This window comes from Prionailurus viverrinus, chromosome A1 (genome assembly GCF_022837055.1).
Source record: "Prionailurus viverrinus isolate Anna chromosome A1, UM_Priviv_1.0, whole genome shotgun sequence".
NCBI lineage: Eukaryota > Metazoa > Chordata > Mammalia > Carnivora > Felidae > Prionailurus > Prionailurus viverrinus.
This window is the reverse complement of record NC_062561.1, coordinates 82,477,811-82,496,817: the sequence shown is the minus strand read 5'-3', so window position 1 is coordinate 82,496,817 and position 19,007 is coordinate 82,477,811. Positions and strand designations below refer to the sequence as shown.

Sequence of the window (19,007 nt, the reverse complement as noted above, 5' to 3'; positions counted from 1 at the left end):
CATCCCCTCCCTGGCAGGCACATCGGTGCTCCCGGGCACATCCTGCTCAGCCAGCTTTGCACCCCCTTCCCCCACTCCAGAAGTGCAGGGTGTTTCTGGAACAGAGCAGGGACGAGTGGCAGCTTTATTAGGGTGGCCCTGCACTGAGGCTAGGGCAGCGGGGCCCGGAGGAGGCCTCCCGAGGTTGGGCTCTGGCTCATGAGTCTGCGCAGCCACTCGATGTACTGGGAGACCCTGGTGTACACCCCGAAGTGACCTTCGGCTGCACAGCCCTCCCCCCAGCTGACGATCCCCGTCAGGTACCAGGTGCCCTGGAACTTGGTGGCGTGCGGGCCCCCGCTGTCCCCCTTGCAGGCATCCTTGCTCCCGTCTAGGTAGCCGGCGCAGAACATGTTCTCGGTGATTGCCGGAGAGCCCGCCTTCCTGTGTGACTGCTCCTGGCAGTCCTGGGTCATCACCCGGGGCACGTCGATGGCCATGAGCTCAAGGGCCGTGATGCCCCTGTCTAGCAGCTGGCCCCAGCCGCTGACGGTGGAGAAGCGGATGAAGGCCAGCGTCCTCTCGGAGAAGGACTTCTCGGGCAGACACAGGGGCACGACGTGGTTGGTGAAGGCCACGGGCGTCCGCAGGCGCAGCAGGGCGATGTCATGGTTCGTCTTGCGGGGGATGTACTTGTCGGGGATGATGATCTGGGCGACGTGCCGCTCCTGCTCCTCGCCCTCCTCCTTGCGGAGGTCGTGCTCGCCTGCGGGGGACCGGCACCGCTCATACCCCGCCCCTCAGCCTGCTTCTGGGGCAGAAGGGGCCCTGTGTTCCGTCCCAGGCTGGCCGGAGCGGCACCCCCAGGCAGCCACTGCAGGGCTCCGCGTGGAGTGTGAATCAAGGCGAATCTGGGTGAATCTGGGCATGCTGAGGGCACGTGAGGAGGGGTGGTGGATCCCCCCAGTTCTTCCCAGACCCTCCCTGGGGGCGCTCGGTGTCCCATCACCCACCAGGTAACCCTGGGGCTCTTGGCTCAAGTGAGAAGGGAGTAGAGCAGAGCATCACCTCCGTGACTTTCCGTGGGTGGAGAGGCCAGGGCACCGTGGCCACAGTGGGACCCTGCGGCACCAGGGTCCGCCCGGACATTGCCCACTTCTCTGTTTGGAGGCACTCGTCTCGTGGCAGGTCTCGCTCACAAGCCACGCTCAGCAGGTGGAGGAGCCACAAAACTCACCCAGCACCACCGTCAGGTTCTCCCAGTTCCTGATTCTGTCGAAGCAGTGGGCTGCAGAGACCACCCAGGCAGCGTCGAGCAGGGCGCCCCCACACACCAGCACGCCGTCCAGCTTCAGTGCAGCCTGGCCGGGCACAGCAGAGTTCGCGTCACCCCTCCGTGGGGAGCGCTTTTCCCGTGCACCCAGGGCCCTCGCGGCCCGTCTCCCCAGCCAGCTAAGGCAACAGGGGGCTTGCGGGTACTGGCCCGACCACGGGGCGTGGGTGCCAGTTCCTCTGCACATCCCTGGCACCACCAGCAGGAGCTGGCAAGACTGGTCCACAAAGACGGGCCAAGCGTAGGGGGGAAGAGGGCACGTGCTGCGGCACTGGGCACAATTCTTGGTGCACAGTGGGCCCCATAAATGCTTCCTTTTCTTCTCTCTAAAAGCAAGGAGGGTGCTGAGCGGGTCCTGAGTGCAGCTTGGGTGCAGGCCTTTTCCCCACAGTGGTTTTCCCACCGCGGGCAGGCGGAAGGAGCTGATGTTGGCTTTGCAGCCGCAGCCACGAGAGGAGGCCTGGGGTAGTGGTTTGGCTGGATTGGAGCCTGAATCTCAGTGGGCTTCAGTTTCCCCATCTCTCTCCTGGGGTTGAGGACCTGGGGGCGCGTGCATGCTGCAGCCCCCTCCCCCTGCACAGAGCCCTCCCAGGTGCTGTCTGCTGTAAACAACAGAGACCCACCCGTGCGGTCCCTCCGCCGCACACACTGCCAGTTCTGGGCACTCTGGCGAACACACCAGTCCCGCTAGGACGCGTCTAGCTTACGTTATCCTCGGAACACCAAAACCCCGGGTCCTGCCAGCTGAGGAGTGGGCCTGGGACCGCATAGGTGCCACGCAGGCCCCGACCGCCTGTTCCCACCTGTGGCAGGTGGGATGGGGCAGGGCCAGGCCGGTGGGAGGGGCCACCGGCTCAGCCAAAAATGCCGCTTCTGGTCTGCACGCGGCCAAATGGCAGCAAAGCTGGAGGACTGGGGCTGCCCCGACCTGGAGTCAGGCCCAGGGGGACTGGTGAGCCACCATCATCCCTTCCAAGGCTCTTGTGTGGTAACAACTCTGAACAGTCCAACTCGGGTGTCCACGTGCAGGGCCCCGAGGACCACTGGGTCTGGCTCTGAAACCCGAGTGCACGCGTGCTGCTCTTGTGAGAGGTGGATTTTGGCCCAGTGGGTCTGGGGGCCTGAGGCTCCGCATTTCCAACAGGGACCAGGCTCACAGGCTGCCCCACACACCTGAGTACGTGCAGGGACAGCCTGCCCTGCCTCCGTTTCCAGGGGCAGATAGTGGCGCGTTCAAATCCTGCCTTTGCCATCTGCCACCAGTGGCCTGGACTCTCCCATCTGTGGAGGGGAGAGAGGCAGCAGCCCCGAGGAGGAGACGGGAAGAGACGGGAGGGGAGAGCCAGAAGGCAGGTGCTGCTGGGGGTGCTGACACCCGGACTGACGGATGGAGGTGAGCGCGCAGGCGTGGGCTTCGGAGCAAAGTGGAAGGAGACGAGGGGCCGGGGTCCCGCGGCCGACCTCCTGCTTTTCCTCCAGGGGCCCTAGAGCCTCACCTGCCAGGGACATTCTCCTTTGGGGCACACCTTGCCACCCACAATTCGGCCTTGGGGGTCGCGGCCATTTCTCTTTTCCAGAACAGGTATTCTTCCACATGGATACTCCACTGTGGGAAAAAGGTCATCAGGCCTCGGGGTCCGTGCTGGAGGGACAGCTGCTGAGGGACAGGCTCCACGGCCTGTAGGCACGCCCTTGGCAGGGCAGGCCCACCTCTGTGGGAGCTGCTTCTGCAGGGACAGAGGGCCTCCCTGTTGAAACTGGGTTCTGCCAGTCGCCCCAGGGGAACGACGTGCTGCCTGAGGAGGTGGACGCTTGTCTAAAGGCTGACCAGACCTTGGGCCACAGCACTTTCACCCGGCTCCTCTGGTTTCCGCAGTAAAGTCCCCGGGCCCGGAGACACCGCTTAGAGGTGGGGGTTGAGCTTCAGGCACTAGCGGGGGTGGGACCCACTTCACTCTGCACAGACAGGCCTGGGCACCTGAGCTGCTGGGACTGTGTTAGTTCGAGACCGGGTTGGGGAAAATTTACATTTTCGTCAAAGTGCTCTCCTTTTAAAAAAAGATGTGGTTGGGGTGCCTGGGTGGCTCAGTCGGTTGAGTGTCCGACTTCGGCTCAGGTCATGATCTCGCGGTCCTTGATTTCGAGCCCCACGTCGGGCTCTGTGCTGACTGCTCAGAGCCTGGAGCCTGTTTCAGATTCTGTGTCTCCCTCTCTCTGACCCTGCCCCGTTCATGCTCTGTCTCTGTCTCCAAAATAAATAAACGTTAAAAAAAAAAAAAAGACATGGCATCCAGACTGTGCCACAGTCAGTGCAGACCCCACGTGTGGCCATGGGGTACCCCACGGGACAGCGGTGGGGCGGGCAGGGCCTCCCTTGGCTCCTCTGGACCTGCCTTGGACAGGCAGGTTGACCAGCCACTCTGGAGCGGCTCCTGCTGTGGTCTGTTCTCGAGTGGGCAGGGCGTGGTCAGCGTGTAGTAGGTGTTCAGTGAGTGATACTCACCCTTGTCATCTGTCAGCCATACAGGAATGGGTGGCTGCTCGTTGGGCACAAAACAGAGCACAGCCCCCGGAGCTGGCCCCTGAGGACCGTTACCTGTGGGAGCGCAGGACACCCCGTCGTCTTGGAGCGCGTACCCCTCGTGACACCGGCAAGAGCGCCTGGTCTCTGCATGGTCGCTGCAGTACTGCTCACAGCCTCCGTTCTCGTTCATACAGATCAGCTGGTCCTTCTTGTCTGAGGACAGGAAGGGGACAGACTGAGAGGGGCCTGTGCTAGTCAGGGAGAGCCAGCCCTCATTCTGCATGAAAACGGTGCTTAGCTGTTGGCTGCAGAGACAGCCAGGTCCCAGCCTGCTCTAGATCGATCCGGAAGGGTGACCTGGGGTTGTGTGCGGTCTCACGTCTGAGCAGCTTAGCCAGTTGGGACATAGGGCTGACACATGGGGCCTCTGTGCTCCCCTCCCAGCAGCCGGTGGGAGCCGGGGAGGGCCTGGGGACAGTAAAAGTGTTCACCGCAATTGGATACCTGCTGGCAAGAGGCCAGGCAGATGAGATGGTTCCATAGCCAGGCCCAGGTGCCCCAGTGAACTGGCGGGGGCTGACCACTGGCTTGGACAGATGGAGATAAGGAACATTCACCCTCTCTGAAGGGCAGTGCTAGGATGTGGGAGATGGGGTTAGCTCTCTGTGCCAGTTGAGGGCCCCCAGCAGGAAGGCCTGGCCTGGAAGTGAAGTCACACCAGAGCTCTTGAGCATCAAAGCTCCTGGGGGATTCACACCAGGGCTCCTGAGCATAAAGGGCTGGGCAAGGACACTGAGGCTTTGTAGCCCCAGATAACTGGCAAGAAGCCTCTTCCTTAGTCTTTCCTTTACTCTCCCTGGTTTGCTTAGAGCAGAAGGTGGCTGTGGCCCACAAGAGCTCCTTGAATATCAGAGTGTACACATGTGGCAAAGGATTGAAGTTACCCAAAGAGAGATTTGCCTTTGCCCTCAGCTCCCGGGAGGTGACCACCACACCCTTGCTGATTAAGTTGGACACTTTTAATTTAATTCCATCTGTCAGATAAGAATGATGTTTCCTTGGGGGCCTTTGGCCACACTGGATGGTGTAACAATGTGATTCATGGTGGGGTATCACCTCAACCTCTGGAGGGGCTGGAGACTAAGGCCAGCCATGTGGGAGGTCAGCCATGTGTACGTGACTGAGCCCCAAGAAGACCCCTGGACGTGGAGGCTCAGTGTGATACTCCCTAAGTCTCGTCACACTTTGTTCTTGGAGAAAGGAAGACTGTCTGTAAGACCCCACTGCTTGAGGACACCTGGAAGCTCACACTGGTCTCCGTGCTGACTTCAATCTGTAGCCTTCCACCGTAACTTTGAGTATGTTGGCCTTCAGAGAGTGCTATGGGTCCTCCCAGCCAATTACTGACCCTGAGACGGCCCAAGGAACCCCTCAACCTCGCAGTATTTTAACATTAGAATGGTGAAAAAATAGTTCACACTTTCGTAATAGCAAGTAGGGAAGATGAAGTTTACTCACTGTCTCAGTGGGATGCTGGGCAGTGATAACGTGCCCTCCCCGGGGCCCCGTCCAGGTGTATCCGAATTCCCCAGCACTGGGAGCCCAAGGGGTTTGTATTTTCCAGAAGCAGACAAGGGGCGATCAAGAATTAGCACCCGAGGGTCTCAGATCCAAGTGTCTCACGGTCACCGAGCCCATTTCCCACCGAGGCTGGGGCCCAGCCCCCGCCTGGCCCGGCCATGCCCATCAGCCTCGTGGGGGCTCTGCCCGCAAACTGTGGGGTCCTCACTTGTCTCACAGTTCCGGCCCTCGAAATTGTCGAGGCAGAAGCAGATGTAGGACTGGAGCTGGTCCTCACAGGAACCCCCGTTCTGGCACGGATTCGAGGCACATTGGTCCCCATCTGTGAAGCGACCCAGGGTCAGAGCGCTGAGGGGGAGGCTGGCGGGCAGGGGCGACCGAGGGTCAGGGCGCTGAGGGGGAGGCCAGCGGGCAGGGGCGACCCAGGGTCGGGGCGCTGAGGGGGAGGCCGGCGGGCAGGGGAGACCCAGGTTCAGAGCACTGAGGGGGAGGCCGGCGGGCAGGGGCGACCGAGGGTCAGGGCACTGAGGGGGAGGCCGGTGGGCAGGGGCGACTGAGGGTCAGGGCGCTGAGGGGGAGGCCAGCGGGCAGGGGCGACCCAGGGTCGGGGCGTTGAGGGGGAGGCCGGCAGGCAGGGGAGACCCAGGTTCAGAGCACTGAGGGGGAGGCCGGCGGGCAGGGGCGACCCAGGTTCAGAGCACTGAGGGGGAGGCCGGCGGGCAGGGGTGACCGAGGGTCAGGGCGCTGAGGGGGAGGCTGGCGGGCAGGGGCGACCCAGGTTCAGAGCACTGAGGGGGAGGCCGGCGGGCAGGGGCGACCCAGGGTCAGGGAGCTGAGGGGGAGGCTGGCCAGGGGCGAAATGGGCCGTTCACCTACTCACCGACGTAAGAAACCCAGAACTGCTTCTGAGGGGACAAAGAGGAAGCCGCATGAGACACACATTGACAAATATCTGTGGTCCCCACAGAATGAACGGGGGACTTGGGGTGAAGTGAGGTGGTCCGGGGGCTTCCGGCCTGGTGCCCTTTGCAGTGGGCTCCGGAAGCCAGACTTTTCCTCTGGAGAAGAGGTGAGTTCACCCAGGGCGAGGGGGTGTTTCCTAATCCCGCCTCTCCACCCCAGATGGCCAAGGCCACCAGAGGTCACAAATTTCCCTGTCCCGATTCAGAATTCCAGAGTTTCTGCCCCACTTCCGCCACCTCCAAGATGTGACCCTGGGACAAGACACGTGCTCTCTGAGCCTCCGTTTCCTTCTCTGGTGATGGGGGACCATCCACACACGGGGCGACAGGAGGAAAAGGTGCTAATGGATGCAAAGGCTCCAATAATACGGATTCCTGAGGAATGTTCTGGGCAAGCACACTGAAACTCACAGGATCACTCTAAGAATAAAATAAGACAACTGTGGGAAATGCCTTAAAAACCCAAGTGGGGCACAAATGCAGGAAATGACCATCCTCACTATACCTGGAAAAGGTCATGTGAGCCTCCACCTCAAATAGTCCTACTTCCTGTTTGGTGTGAGGTGTCCTGCGAGAATGAGGCAGGTGTCCTTTGAACACAAAGTGTGTGTCCTGTGAGTGTGAGGCGAGTGTTCTGTGTGAGGTGAGTGTACTGTGAGCGTGAGACGATCCCTGAGGAGAAGTGTGGGTTTGTCCCCTCATAGCCACACCCCGAGTGGAGCGGGACAGCGTGGACACTCGCCTTTCCCAGCGTGCAAACAGCCGTGGGGCGGCTCTCTGCAGCGGCCCCGACACGTTTGCTCTCTGAAGCCGCCGTCGAGGTGTCTGCCCGCACCTGCGGGGGCTGCTGGGAGAGGCCCAGGCCAGCGTCCCCGCCGTCTGCTCCCAGCAGCCCCTGCACGGAGCTCGGGCCGCTTTGGGGGCAGGGGGTCGGGGGCGGGCAGCGTCCATGGGAAGGCAGGGCCCCCCCGGGGCCTGCTTTTCAAAGCGCATTTTCCGGCTGGAAATGAGGGCCCCGCGCAGAGAGGCGCCGTCCATGGGCGCTGCAGGGGCCCCGAGAGCCGTTCTTGTGGGAACGTGACCCCGACACGATGCGCGGGGCCCTCGACCTCTGAGTAGGGAGACGGACCGACGCCGGGCAGCGCGGAGGGCGCCCCCTGGGGGCGGACTCACCGTCCTCTCGGCGTTCTGGAAGATCTCCCGGGCCTCCTCAAAGGAGCACCGCTCCTCCCCGCACTCACGCTCCAGGGAGCCGGACCTCAGCTCCTCCAGGAACGAGTTGGCGCGCCGGTGCCTGCGCAGGACGCCGTGGGCCTCCTCCTGGGTGAGGAAGACTGAGGAACCGTCCGTGAGCCCTTGGCCGCTGGCCACGCCCAGACGGCGCCGCCGCACGGAACCTTCGCGTCCCTCCGAGTAAGGCAACGGGAAACACGGCGGCTGTGGGGGGTCGCTCCGGGCCGGCCGCCTCACTGGTAGGATTTATCCCAAGGAAGTTCTCAGAGGCGGCCACTCGAACCCGGCCACAAGGACAGCCTGGAGACAGCAGGCAGAGCCACTGCGTGAAGGTGTCCTCGTTCGCGTGAAGTACACGCTTAAGAAGATACAATATTAAGTGAAACCAGAAGATGATACGATGATCTGTACTGTGTAATCCCTTTTGTAAATAAGATGTACATATGCACATACATATGCTTATGTAACTCGTGGGAGGAGTCTACATAGAAAATGAACTTGGGGATTAAAAGTTACTCTGTTGCAAAGCGTCCAGTCAACTTCCATAATCAAAAGGCCACGGGCTGCGTCCCTGCACCGGGACGTTCACCGAAAGTGCTAGGATAAAGGTGCCGCAGGGGCCTGGGGGGGGGGGGGGGCGGGTGACAGAGAGGTGAGCAGCAGGGGAGGATGGGGCGGCAGGAGGGGGAGGGGCAGCTCCCGGGCCGCCCAGGTGGAGGGAGATCCCATGTGTTCTTCACAGTGACAGTGTCTCGCCTCTGTATTCCTGCGGAGCCCCTGGTCTGGAGGGAGAGGTCGCGGGAACCCTCAAATGGAGGGGCGGGTGGAGACCTGCCTGGGTGACCCTCAGGGGGCAGCAGATGTGAACCAAAGCTCTCGGGGAACCAGTTACCTCTGGTGGTTACAGGGGGAATCTGGCCACCGCCACGTGTTCCCGCCCTCCCACCCCGCTGTCTTTCCCAGGAGCCCGCGCTGTCCCCTGGGCTCCTGCAGGAATCTGGCCGGCGCCCATGCCATCGCAGGCTGGCTGCTTGGGTGGGGGTGGGGGGGCAGTGTCTGCTGTCTCCACCACGGCCACCCCGCGGTAGTGACAAGTCACAAGGAGGACAGCTTATAGTGTCCCGCTGTCCTCCTAGCTAGGCCCGTTGGCGCAGTAGTGGCAAGGAGGGTGGCTGCGGTCACAGAAATGTGCAGTCCAGGGTCCCCACCCTGTCCCTGGTGCTGGCCAACCAAGAACGGGAGGGGACAGACATACCCCCTCGCACTCGAGCCCTGACTCTAAGTGCAGATCACATGGGAGCCGCCAGCAAGCACCCCGGGGGGACAGGAGTGCCCACCAGAAAGGTGGTCACCAACCTCCCGCAGCCCCTCACACAGCGTTTACAGGGGACCCTATACCTTGACATACCTGCGGCCAGAGATGCCTGCAGGCCGAGCAGAGAGCAGAGGAGGGCCGGCCCGCAGGACCCAGACACCATGGCGAGGCCTGTGTCACACGGTCTGTTGACATTCCAGGCGTGCTGGGAAGGCGGGCAAAGTCCCGGCCTCCAAGCTGGGACGGAGGGCGGGGAGGAAGGCCTGGCCTCCCAAACCCAGGGGCGGGGCGTGCGGGGGACGCCGGGGACAGGAAGACACTGTCTGTACCCACCGCACAGCTGTGACTGTGAAGTAGGGGTTCCCTCTCGGAAGCGTCTGTGTCGGGATGTGTACCAGGCGCGTGCGCCTCAAATGTGGTTGAGAATCTGAAGCCCTGGGGACTTAGGGCCGCAGTTGGGAAACAGATCCAAGCTGGTGGTAGGTGTGCCTGCAGAGTAACTCTGGGGACAGGAGAGTGGATCTTCGGTGTGGGTGGAGACCCACACAGGGCCTCATTGCCCTGGGGCACCTGCCCCAAGCTGAACCCCCTGCTCTGTGTCCCTCCGGGCCCTCTTGGGCCCAGGCCGCAGGCCGTGGTGACCAACCGTCTTGGTTGCCCGGCTTCTGTGCTGACCTGGACCATCCTGGGCCCTCGGACATCGTCAGTCACCCCAACAAGGCTCACGTGGGCGTCCAGCCTCCAGTGGGGTCTGGCCTCGACCCTCTGAAATATCCTTTCTGCAAATGGTGGAGACTGGGGATGCCCGCTCTGCTCCTCTCCCGTGCGTGGGAGCCACACGGCCCAGCTGTTGCAGGCGGGGTCCCAGCTCCACTCCCCAAGTGGGAGAGTCAGTCTCTGCAGAGAACATGTTTTGTTGATCACCTCAGGTGTTACTAATGGTTAAGATTGCTAGCTGCTTGGGAGTCTGTTGTTGGTGGGGGGGGGACCCCCCCGCTTTCCGCCGCACCTTCTGGGGATTCTCTGGATTCTCAGAGTCCTGGCTCTGTTTCCTCCCAGCTTGGGGAGAAGCGTTTCAGCCTTGAGCTTCTGCCCCTAAATCTGGCGAATGTCTCACCCGAGCAGGTGGAGGTGCTGTCGGTCCCGTGTCGGTCCACATGCAGCACCCATGAGCCCTGCTCTCAAAGGCTGCAGGGGAGCCGCCCTTGAGCTCAGCACTTTCTTGACTCCTGGTGGCCCCATGACAGGGCTGCACGCGCGGGGCTTACCGTACCGGAAATCTATCCTGTGCCGGCTCTGGAGGCCACAGGCCCTTGGGCACGGTGTCTGTGCAGGGCCCTGCTGTCTCTGGAGGCTCCGGGGGAGGGCCTGCCTGCCCCTTCCCGCTGGGGAGTTCTGGGGGCCTCTGTGCCCCACCTGCAGTCGGCCTGGGTGTGTGTCCCGATCTAACTCTCCTTACAGAGACACTACCCGTGGGTCAGGGCCCCCACTCCAGTGTGACTCATCATAACCAATTCTACCGGCAAGGGTCCTGCTTCTGAGCAAGACTGCATCCTGGGGACACCGTCAGCAGGTGCCTATGCTTCCCCTTGAGCGGGGCCGCGGCTGGGCTGTTCTCAGAGCAGCGCGAGGAGTGTCTGGCCGTGGACTCAGTGGGCGACTGGCCAGGAGGCGTGGGGAAGGGACGCTCCTCCTCCGACTGCCCGAAGCTGCGGGGAAATGGGATTCCCATGGGTGAGCTGCCAGGCAGCCTGGATTTGGGACATGTGCTGGACTGAAGCCTTCGAGTCCCAGGGTCCTCTGGGGAGGTGGGGGACAGCACAGGCCAGTGGGGTCGTGGCTGAGGCACCGCTTCCCCACTGACGCTTCCAAGTGGCTTTTTCTTCATGAAAGACCACCAAGCACGGTACCGAGCAGTCCTACCCCAGACCCCGGGCCAGGAGGGGCGAGGGGAGAAGGACAGGGTGGCTGAGTGCAGAGGGCCAGCCTGCGTAGCCCCGTGTGAACAGCGGCCCCCTCCCCGACCCTCCGCTCATGGCCACGCCTTCCGCTTGGACTAGGGGACAGGCGCTCCAGTGGCCAACCCCAACAGTGTACCTGCCTCTGGGGCACAGCCCTCAGGTCTGTGGGAGGGGCTCCTGGGAGGTCAGGGTTTGTTAGTCTCTGTTCTTGTCTTTTCTTCCAGCCCTTGTGTAATCTTGTTTGATGGTGTCTTTCAGGAATTATGTGATGCATCCGATTTGATCCCCTCCTGGCAGGTCAGCCTAGCACGATTCCAGCGTCGTGGGAGAGAGTGGCTCCCGGCTGCTCTTCCGGATTCCTGCTTCCGCCCGTCACGCTTCCCTCCCCACCACATCCCTTCCACCACCGGACCCCAATGACCCAGCACTGGGAGTCTGCATTTCTTTTGTTACCTTCACAGTGTTGACACAACACGCTTACTTTATTTCCATCATTTTCTGACAAAGGGAAGCATAGGGGACACAGTCTGGGTCCTGCTTGCCACCTGCCTCCCCTGTAACGGCGCTTGCAGTGCTGCGTGTAGCTGAGCGCGATGAGCAGAATTCTGGGCTTTTTACAGATGAAGGCAGACAGCAAGAGGGGCTGATATTTATTCAAACTCCATCCATACAATAAAGAACTCTGATTTTTTTAAATTTCATTTACATCAGCAATAAAAAAAAAAAAGACCCCAAACCAAACAAAAAGCAATGACTGAAACACGAGGTTTTAAAGTGCCTTTATGAGGAAGAGATTACAATGGTGGGGGGGGGGGGGAGTGTTGGGCGAGGCGGCTGGGGCGGTCTCTGCACAGTCAGCGCACTGAGTAAATCGGGGGGCACTGAGGAAAGCTGCTGAGTCTTGCACGGCTGTTTTCTCTAACGCACCGCAGGGGCGGCCAGGGTGGGGGCTCGCGTGTGGCCAGGAGCAGGCTGCGGTGGGCCCGGGACTCAGGGAGGGCAGTAAAGTGACGGTTTCCAGCATCGCGGAGGCCGCGTGCGTCCCTAACACGGGACACCAATGCACACACATCCACGTAAGCACACGTAGAAAGAGATCCGCCCCCACCAGATACACAAAGTGTTTCCGGAGAACAGAGTTTGTTTGAGAAACACAAAAAGGTAAACCAGAAGAGTTTTCTTTCCAGTTCTGCCTCGATTTCAGTGATGAGCTCTGTAACCTTTACGTTTCTGAGTTCAGGGGGACTTGCCCGAGCCTGGGAGGCAGCAGCGGAGGCCGGCACAGGTGCCAGGGCTGGAGCTTTCACTGAGCCCTGTGTGGGCACCGGTTCAGGTGGTACCCCGCGGAAACTGCATCTTTATGTATTCTTTAAAAACGATAAAAAATCCTAATTCAGTGAAGCTAGTTAAAAAAATCAAGTTCCCCATTTTTGTAGAAAAGAAACTAAATATTTTAAATTATAGTTTAAATTTTCTTTTGAAAATTAACCTACACAGATAAAGGACTCTCCTTGGTTTCTACTACTCCTGTTTGTAGAAACATTGCTGGATTTTATCGAGGGATGCGTTTTCAACCGCCAGTGACCAGGCCGGCCTTGGAGAGGGCTTTGGTCCCCAAGAGAGAGCCCTCAAATCTCCAGCAGTATAAACAACGCGCTGCAGTGTAAACCCCAGTAACAGAAAATAGTTTTGTATCAAATACAGTATTAAATTGTCATTTCATGTAAACACAGTGATTCTTGGTAAAGATTAGTGGCCAAAGTACCACAAAAAATGGCCATGGAATTAATCCCTGCTTTCTTGTAAAAATCAAAAAGTCCTCCACCAAGCTGTTGGGTCAGTAGGTTGGCCACTTCTTTGGGAAGCGGTCCCTCCCACAACGTGCTGATCCCTGCAGGAAGCACCAGCCCAGATGCGGCAGGAACCGAAGCCGAGTGGCCGGGACGGGCTCCCCACCGCGGCCCGGTGGAGGCGGACGACGGCCCCGTGGCACCTGCCACATGTTTGCTCCTCTGCCCCACAGCCCTCCGTCTATCCTGGTTCTGCGGGGAAGCTCGGTGTGCCGCCATCTTCCCGTGGAGCTGACTTCTCCGCCTTTGTCAGGGGGGTCCTGGCGTGAAGGCCGGAGGACAGAATCTTCCAGAACCTTTCCTCTGCGTGCCCCTGTGTCTGCACCGCCAAGTCTCGTGGGCAGCGGGCGGCTCCTCTTCCGGGTCTTGCCAGGGTCCTCCTTTCCCAGGGTCTTAGAGCACCGTCCCTCACCAAACTAAGCAAGCCCAAGCAAAGGAACACTTAGAGGTCCGCAGGCTGCCATCCTGCGCGGCCCGGCGCTACCCCTGCAGGTCTGAGAGGGGGGCCCCGCAGCTCTCGCTGCAGCTGGACGAGGCGCTCAGCAGGGCGGAGCCTGCACTGGACTCTGCGGGAAAACCAGGCGAGAACGGCTGCGGCTTCGCGTCTGCACGCCCGAGCTCGAGGCCGCGGACCCCGCGGGCTCGAGTCGCAGCCAGCACGGCACGGGGGTCTTACCTGAGCTGCTCAGGCACTGAGCTGAGCCTGACGTGCCGAGGAGCGTGGAGAGGCTGCTGGCCGGCACCCAGCTCTCCTTGCTGGAGGTCAGGTTCCTGACATACCTGGAAGGGGCGGGGGCAGGTCAGGGGCTCCAGCCGCGGGCCTGCCCCAGGGTCTTGGGCCTGAGCCCACCACCGGCGACGTCTTACCAAAGGCCCTCGTCACCCTCCTGGACCACCTCCACCACGTCTCCGCTTCTCACGGCAAGCGCTTCAGGGCTTTCCTTCTCATCGCCCAGCACAACCGTGTACTTCCCTGGAACCTGGTGGCACAGGACACAGTGCATCAAACAGCACAGTCCGCCCTATCCACACACCTCCCCCCACCCACCCCAAGCGCAGAGTGAGGCCGTAGCAGGAGCAGGCAAGGTCCCAGATGGGCTTCCAGCATCCAACAGGAGACAGACAATGAGTATTTCGTCAGGGCCCTGCTGTTTGTCAGGCTTCTCATGTGACTGTCACCTTAAGTTGGGAAGAGCTCCTAATCGTAAGCGGATGCCAGAGGTCTCTCACCGTGACCATGTTAAAAATCCTAACTAACGTGCAAAGTGCCCTTGGCCCACTCTTGGTGGTCTGGCTGCCCCCTCTGCTGCAGCCGGCCTCAAACACTACAAACATAGCCCTCTGCCCCAGGGCCTTTGCACATGCTGCTCCTTCTTCCTGGAGTGCCCTCCTGTCCCCGGGCCTCCCATCTGAAACGGCAGTCATCCTCGCCTAGTATGCTCCGTATTCACTACCTTTTATTTTGCTTCCCTGTGAGAGTGGAGAGTCTTGTCTATTTTGTTCTCTGCTTTGTCTTTTGTACCTCCACAGTGCCTGGTACCCAGTCCGTGCTCCACGTTTGACACGTACACATGGACAAAGCTCTGAAGCTAGGACCAGGGCAGCATGGAGTGCCCCAAGCATCTGTTAGTGTCACCCAACTCTAATGATTTAATATGTGAATAGCTTCTCCTTGCCGCTGTGTTAAAGGACCTTGTTTCAAATGCAAATCTGGGGTGGCTCAGTGGGTTGAGCGTCTGACTTCAGCTCAGGTCATGGTCTAATGGTTTGGGGGTTCGAGCCCTGCGTGGGGCTTTGTGCTGAGAGCTCAGATCCTGGAGCCTGCTTCGGATTCCGTGTCTCTCTCTCTCTCTGACCCTCCCCCGCTTATTCTAGCTCTCTCTCTCTCAAAAATAAACGTTAAAAAAAGTTAAAAAAAAAAGAATGCAAATCCATACTTAAAGCAGTTCAGTTCTCTAGAAAGTAAGAGCTGAAGGCATCGCTTTACAGCGGCTCCTCAGAACAGTCTACTTATTTGGAGGGCAAGTCAGGTGTGTGCACCGTTCCCTCTGAAACAGGCTGGTCTGACGATGGAGGCGGGTGGGCGCACAACCCCAGGGGGCCCTGGCACCTAACATGTGCCCGCAGCAGCCACGAGTGCGGGGCACTGGTAAGGTCGTGCTCTGAAGCTCTCCCGCCCAGGGGCCAGCAGGGCCAGGCTGAACGCCCAGTGGGACCCAAGGTTACCAGCTTCCTGGGGCCCACTCTGCCCTCCTCCTCCGCATCCGAGGAATTGATCAGCTCCTCAGCACTCGACCAGCCGTCGTCCTCAGGGGCCTCTGAGGGGTGAGACGTTTTGCTCCAACCTGAGAGAGAGCGGTCCGCAGTGAGGACCACCCTCACTGTGTGAAGGGGGTCTGTGCAGTTCCCACCACCCGCATGTGCCCCCTTCCCAGGAGCCAGCCAAGACCTTCCGGCGGGACGCAGCGCAGACTGGGGCACGCTGCTGACACGGGTGCTTCAGCCATGCACAGTCCAGGGGGCCGGGGCCCAGGCACCTGCTTCCATCACCAGCCGGGGGGACACAGCGAACCCCAGCCCCTCAGGGAGGTGGTCCCTTAGGCCCTGCCACTTTGCCCCTGCATGTGGCCCCAGGGGAGCACAGAGATCCTGAGTAACCACTAGCCTGGGACGTTGCCATCCCGCTGCGTTGGAGCGAATGCCACCAAAGGGAAGGAGTTTGCAGTTAGCGCTTGGAGGGTGAACACCCGGCCGACCGCCTGGGGGGCCGCCCCTCACACAAGGGCTGAGGCTCGCTGCGCGTGCCCTGTGCCGGCCCGTCCTGGCCCTTAGCCCACGAGGTAGGGGCGCTGTGACGCAGGCCAGCAGATGCCGCACACGGAAGCTAATGGGGCCGCTGAGCCCCCGTGGCCACGTGGTGAGGCTGGGATTCCAGGCCAGGCCGCCTGCCTGTGTGAGCTCCAGCCGCGGAGCTCGGCTGGGCCAGCAAACGCGGGGAGAGATCTTTCTGGGGACTTTATAAAATGCGCACACATCCCTTCATCAGCGTTTCCACTGCCTTGTAGGCCCAAAGAGCAGCACCTGTATTTCCCATTTGGGGGAAATTTGGGGGAGAATGCAAGTAAGTTGTGGGGAGACAGGAGATGTCGGATTCCGGGTTCTGAACAAACACAGGGATGCTGGCACTAGGTGACAGTCTGGAGCATCAGGCCATGTGTCCCATGGCTGTGCAGCAAGAGGCAAGCGGGTCTGGGAGAGAAGGCTGCTTGCTGGCTGCGGGCGGGGCACACCAGTTCCAGATTACACGTGGGGTGGCAGGAGGCGTGCCCTCCCTGAGGACGACAGGCTGAGGCACGTGAGGGAGTCACAGCAGGTGCGTGCAAAGGGCTCGCTCGCCTCTGTGGGGACAAGCAGCCTCTCTGGAAGCCTTTCTACTAGGCTTACCCGGGTCAAGACTGTGTGACGGGGGGGTGGACAGGAAAGTACCGAGGCCCAAGAGGGAAGCGAAGTGTCACCAACCCACTTGATCTGCGCACGTGTGGGTGAGTGTGTAGGACATCAGGCCCAGGTAACGGTGAGTGGGGTCCCCTCCCTCCTCTGCAAAATAGTTCCTGACAGCGGCATTGAGTAAAACATTGGGAAGATGACTCTTTTTGGGGGGCAAGCTGCTAAGTATGTGCAAGAATGCCCAGGAGACCCGTGCGTGCTGTCACCTGCCTCCCCAGGAGACCCGTGTGTGCTGTCACCTGCTTCGGGGTGGGGGGGGCGTGGGATGGGCAATAGGGAGCAGGGGTAGGGTGTGAAGGGGGGCTAGCAGTTGGGCCCCAGGCGCTGCACTCAGGTCACATCCACTGTGACCTCACGAGGCTGCCTCATCTTCCTGTCACGGGAGGAGACACAACTTGGCTGAAAGGCGGTAGGAACCATGGGCGGGTGGCCGTGGGCGAGGCTGAAGCCCCCCAGCTTCCTGCCCAAGGGAACTCAGCCAGGGCAGTGCTCAGGTGTCTCCAGGTGTGAGGTAGGAAATGAGGCTGTCAGGGCAGAAATGACTCCTGTCCCAGGCCCCGGGGCACTGCGCATCCCTGTGAAGGCCGAGAGGGTGGGCCAAGGCCCCTGGCCTCCAAGCTCTTGTCCCGGGGATGCTGGAGAGCCACAGCCTGTGCCCCTGGGAACCTTCACAGTTGCTGGAAAACTCAAGGTGGTTCACAAAGTGAAATCCTTCCTGAGAACCTCAGCCCCTCAGCCTGGGCCAGGGGATCTTCAGGTTTTGGGGGCTGCACTTTACCCTCGTGATATGAGGGGGCAAGAAATGGCCTGAGTTCCAACACGGAGCTTGGCCCCCTCTGTCTGTACTACTGGTCATCTCCCTGTAAGATGGTCAGTTGACAAGATCCTGTCGGCTTCTCCCACCAAGAAGCAGGGGATGGGTGGGCGCCCTGGACGGGGGAGGCCTACGGCCGCACAGCCACCAAGAAACAGCCCAACCCGAATGCCGGCCAGGTGTCGGCAGCCCCTAAGGGGGTTGGTTCTGGGCAGACCCGGCAGGAGTCCAGCTGAGAAGGGTGATGTCATCACAGATCTGTCGCCAGAGCGTCATGCTTTTGAAGAAAACAAGGAATTTGCGTCTGGCTGGTAGAGACCTATCGTGATCTGTGTCCTAGGGGGCGAGCCCCGGCCAGGCAGACAGCGTCCCCAGCCGTGTGGGGACGCGGACGGCAGGCTACGTCACAAGGCTGAGCCACTCTACCTCGTAAACCAAAAGGCGTTGGATCGCTCTTTACTTCGTGTCGCTTAGCTTTTTTGCCAGGACTGGTAGGAGAAGCTGCGGAAGAAGGAAGAGGCAAAAACAGACAGGAGAGTGAGGGGCTGCAAGCAGGGCGTGGGGGGCGTGTGGAGCAGTGTTCACGCGGGACAGGACGCCACCGCCAGCAGGCCGGTTCCCACTGCTGCCAAGTGGCTTCCTGTGCACAAGACTAAGCTGGCCACGGGGTCCCGCGGGTGACGGGAGCGGCCCCGGGAACGGGGGGAGAGGAGACCCAGCTCGGGCCAATGGTGGCAATCGTACCCTCACTTCAGCAGGCTACAGGTGGTCGCGGGTTCTCAACTCTGCATAAAAGTGTGTAGTGTATGCACTTTCCATGCTTGGCAAAGTACACGGCCCCAGAGCGCATCTCTCCTTTTTTAAAAAAAGTTTGATTGCAGCACCTGGGTGGCTCAGTTGACCAAGCGTCCGACTTCGGCTCAGGTCATGATCTCACGGTTCGTGAGTTCGAGCCCTGCGTCGGGCTCTGTGCTGACAGCTCAGATCCTGGAGCCTGTTTTGGATTCTGTGTCTCCCTCTCTCCCTGCCCCTCCCCACTGGCACTTTGTCTCTGTCTCCCTTTCTCTCTCTTAATAAATAAACGTGAAAAAAATATTTTAAAAATAAAAAGTTTGAGGCCAACTTAAAAGTATTTTGTAAGTTGAAACAAACAAACAAAAAACCCTCCAATTTTCTGGATGAGTGAAAAGAATCCTCGACTCGTAAACACTGGCTTTTAGCATCGGGCGGGTGGTCCTGTAACAACCCGGCCGGAGCTCCAGGCTTCGTGGGCTCATCTGTGTCCTTCCCCCCACACGCTTCACCACCGAGGAGCCTTGCAAGGCAGACAAGCTTTCCGAGGTTCCCACCCAGCGGATTCCTTATGTGGCCTGTGTGATAGCGAGCACCCCAGGGCCCGCCGATGCCAGTCCCAGGCAGGACAGAGCAGGATGGGGTGGGGGTTCAGGAGGAGGTGCACCAAAAAAACAAAAGATGAGTGCAGTTTGTGAGCAAGGTTTGCCAGAGAAGCCTGCCTCCTCCTTTGCAAATAAAAGGCCCCCAGTGAGAGGCCCCTGGCCGTGTGTGGGACAGACACGCCAGCGCCAGGGAAGAGAGCGGGTCAGTGGGCAAAGCTTCTGAACGGCTGCACGTGGTGACGATGGCGGCAGCCGCCCCTGTCGGGCCGTCCACACAAATGATCATCACACGAACAAGAAGCGTGCCACCGGGGTGAGCGGCACGTCCGGGGCGTGGGTCTCAGGCAGGTGCCTTTTACCTTTCTGACCTGTGAGGGCAGCAAGGCCTGGCAGAGCAAAGCGCGTTTTGGAAAGTGCAGAGCTCTCTGAGGTAGAGCTCGGGGCTGTGTCATCTCCGAAGGAAGACAGAGGGACGGAGTGGGGGTGCTCGGGGACACACGCCAGCTCACACGGGCTCTTCTCTGAGAGGTGTGTGCGTCCTGGACGCACCT

At 60.4% G+C, this 19,007-nt stretch overlaps 2 protein-coding genes across 6 annotated transcripts in view; both read right to left on the bottom strand.

Moving 5' to 3' along the window:
* Positions 1–126: 126 nt before the first annotated feature.
* Positions 127–12,957, bottom strand: F7 (coagulation factor VII). Its single transcript, XM_047855943.1, has 10 exons — positions 12,845–12,957; positions 10,492–10,636; positions 9,021–9,132; positions 7,553–7,848; positions 6,298–6,322; positions 5,626–5,739; positions 3,909–4,049; positions 2,809–2,918; positions 1,217–1,340; positions 127–745 (listed from the first exon to the last, which is right to left on the bottom strand). Exons 1-10 carry the CDS (start codon positions 12,955–12,957, stop codon positions 150–152), a joined length of 1,776 nt encoding a protein of 591 aa, XP_047711899.1. The 3' UTR covers positions 127–149.
* Positions 11,421–19,007, bottom strand: part of MCF2L (MCF.2 cell line derived transforming sequence like) — a 133,657-nt gene continuing 126,070 nt past the window's right edge. For 2 of the 5 annotated variants that reach the window (XM_047848954.1, XM_047849188.1), the window contains 4 exons: positions 17,486–17,560; positions 14,965–15,083; positions 13,606–13,718; positions 11,421–13,518 (listed from right to left, as the gene is read on the bottom strand). In XM_047848954.1, the coding sequence (XP_047704910.1) occupies positions 13,278–13,518; positions 13,606–13,718; positions 14,965–15,083; positions 17,486–17,560 (548 nt within the window). In that variant the 3' untranslated portion in view covers positions 11,421–13,277. The remainder of the gene's footprint in view (positions 13,519–13,605; positions 13,719–14,964; positions 15,084–17,485; positions 17,561–19,007) is intronic. The other 3 variants (XM_047849041.1, XM_047849270.1, XM_047849120.1) reach the window with 3 other exon arrangements.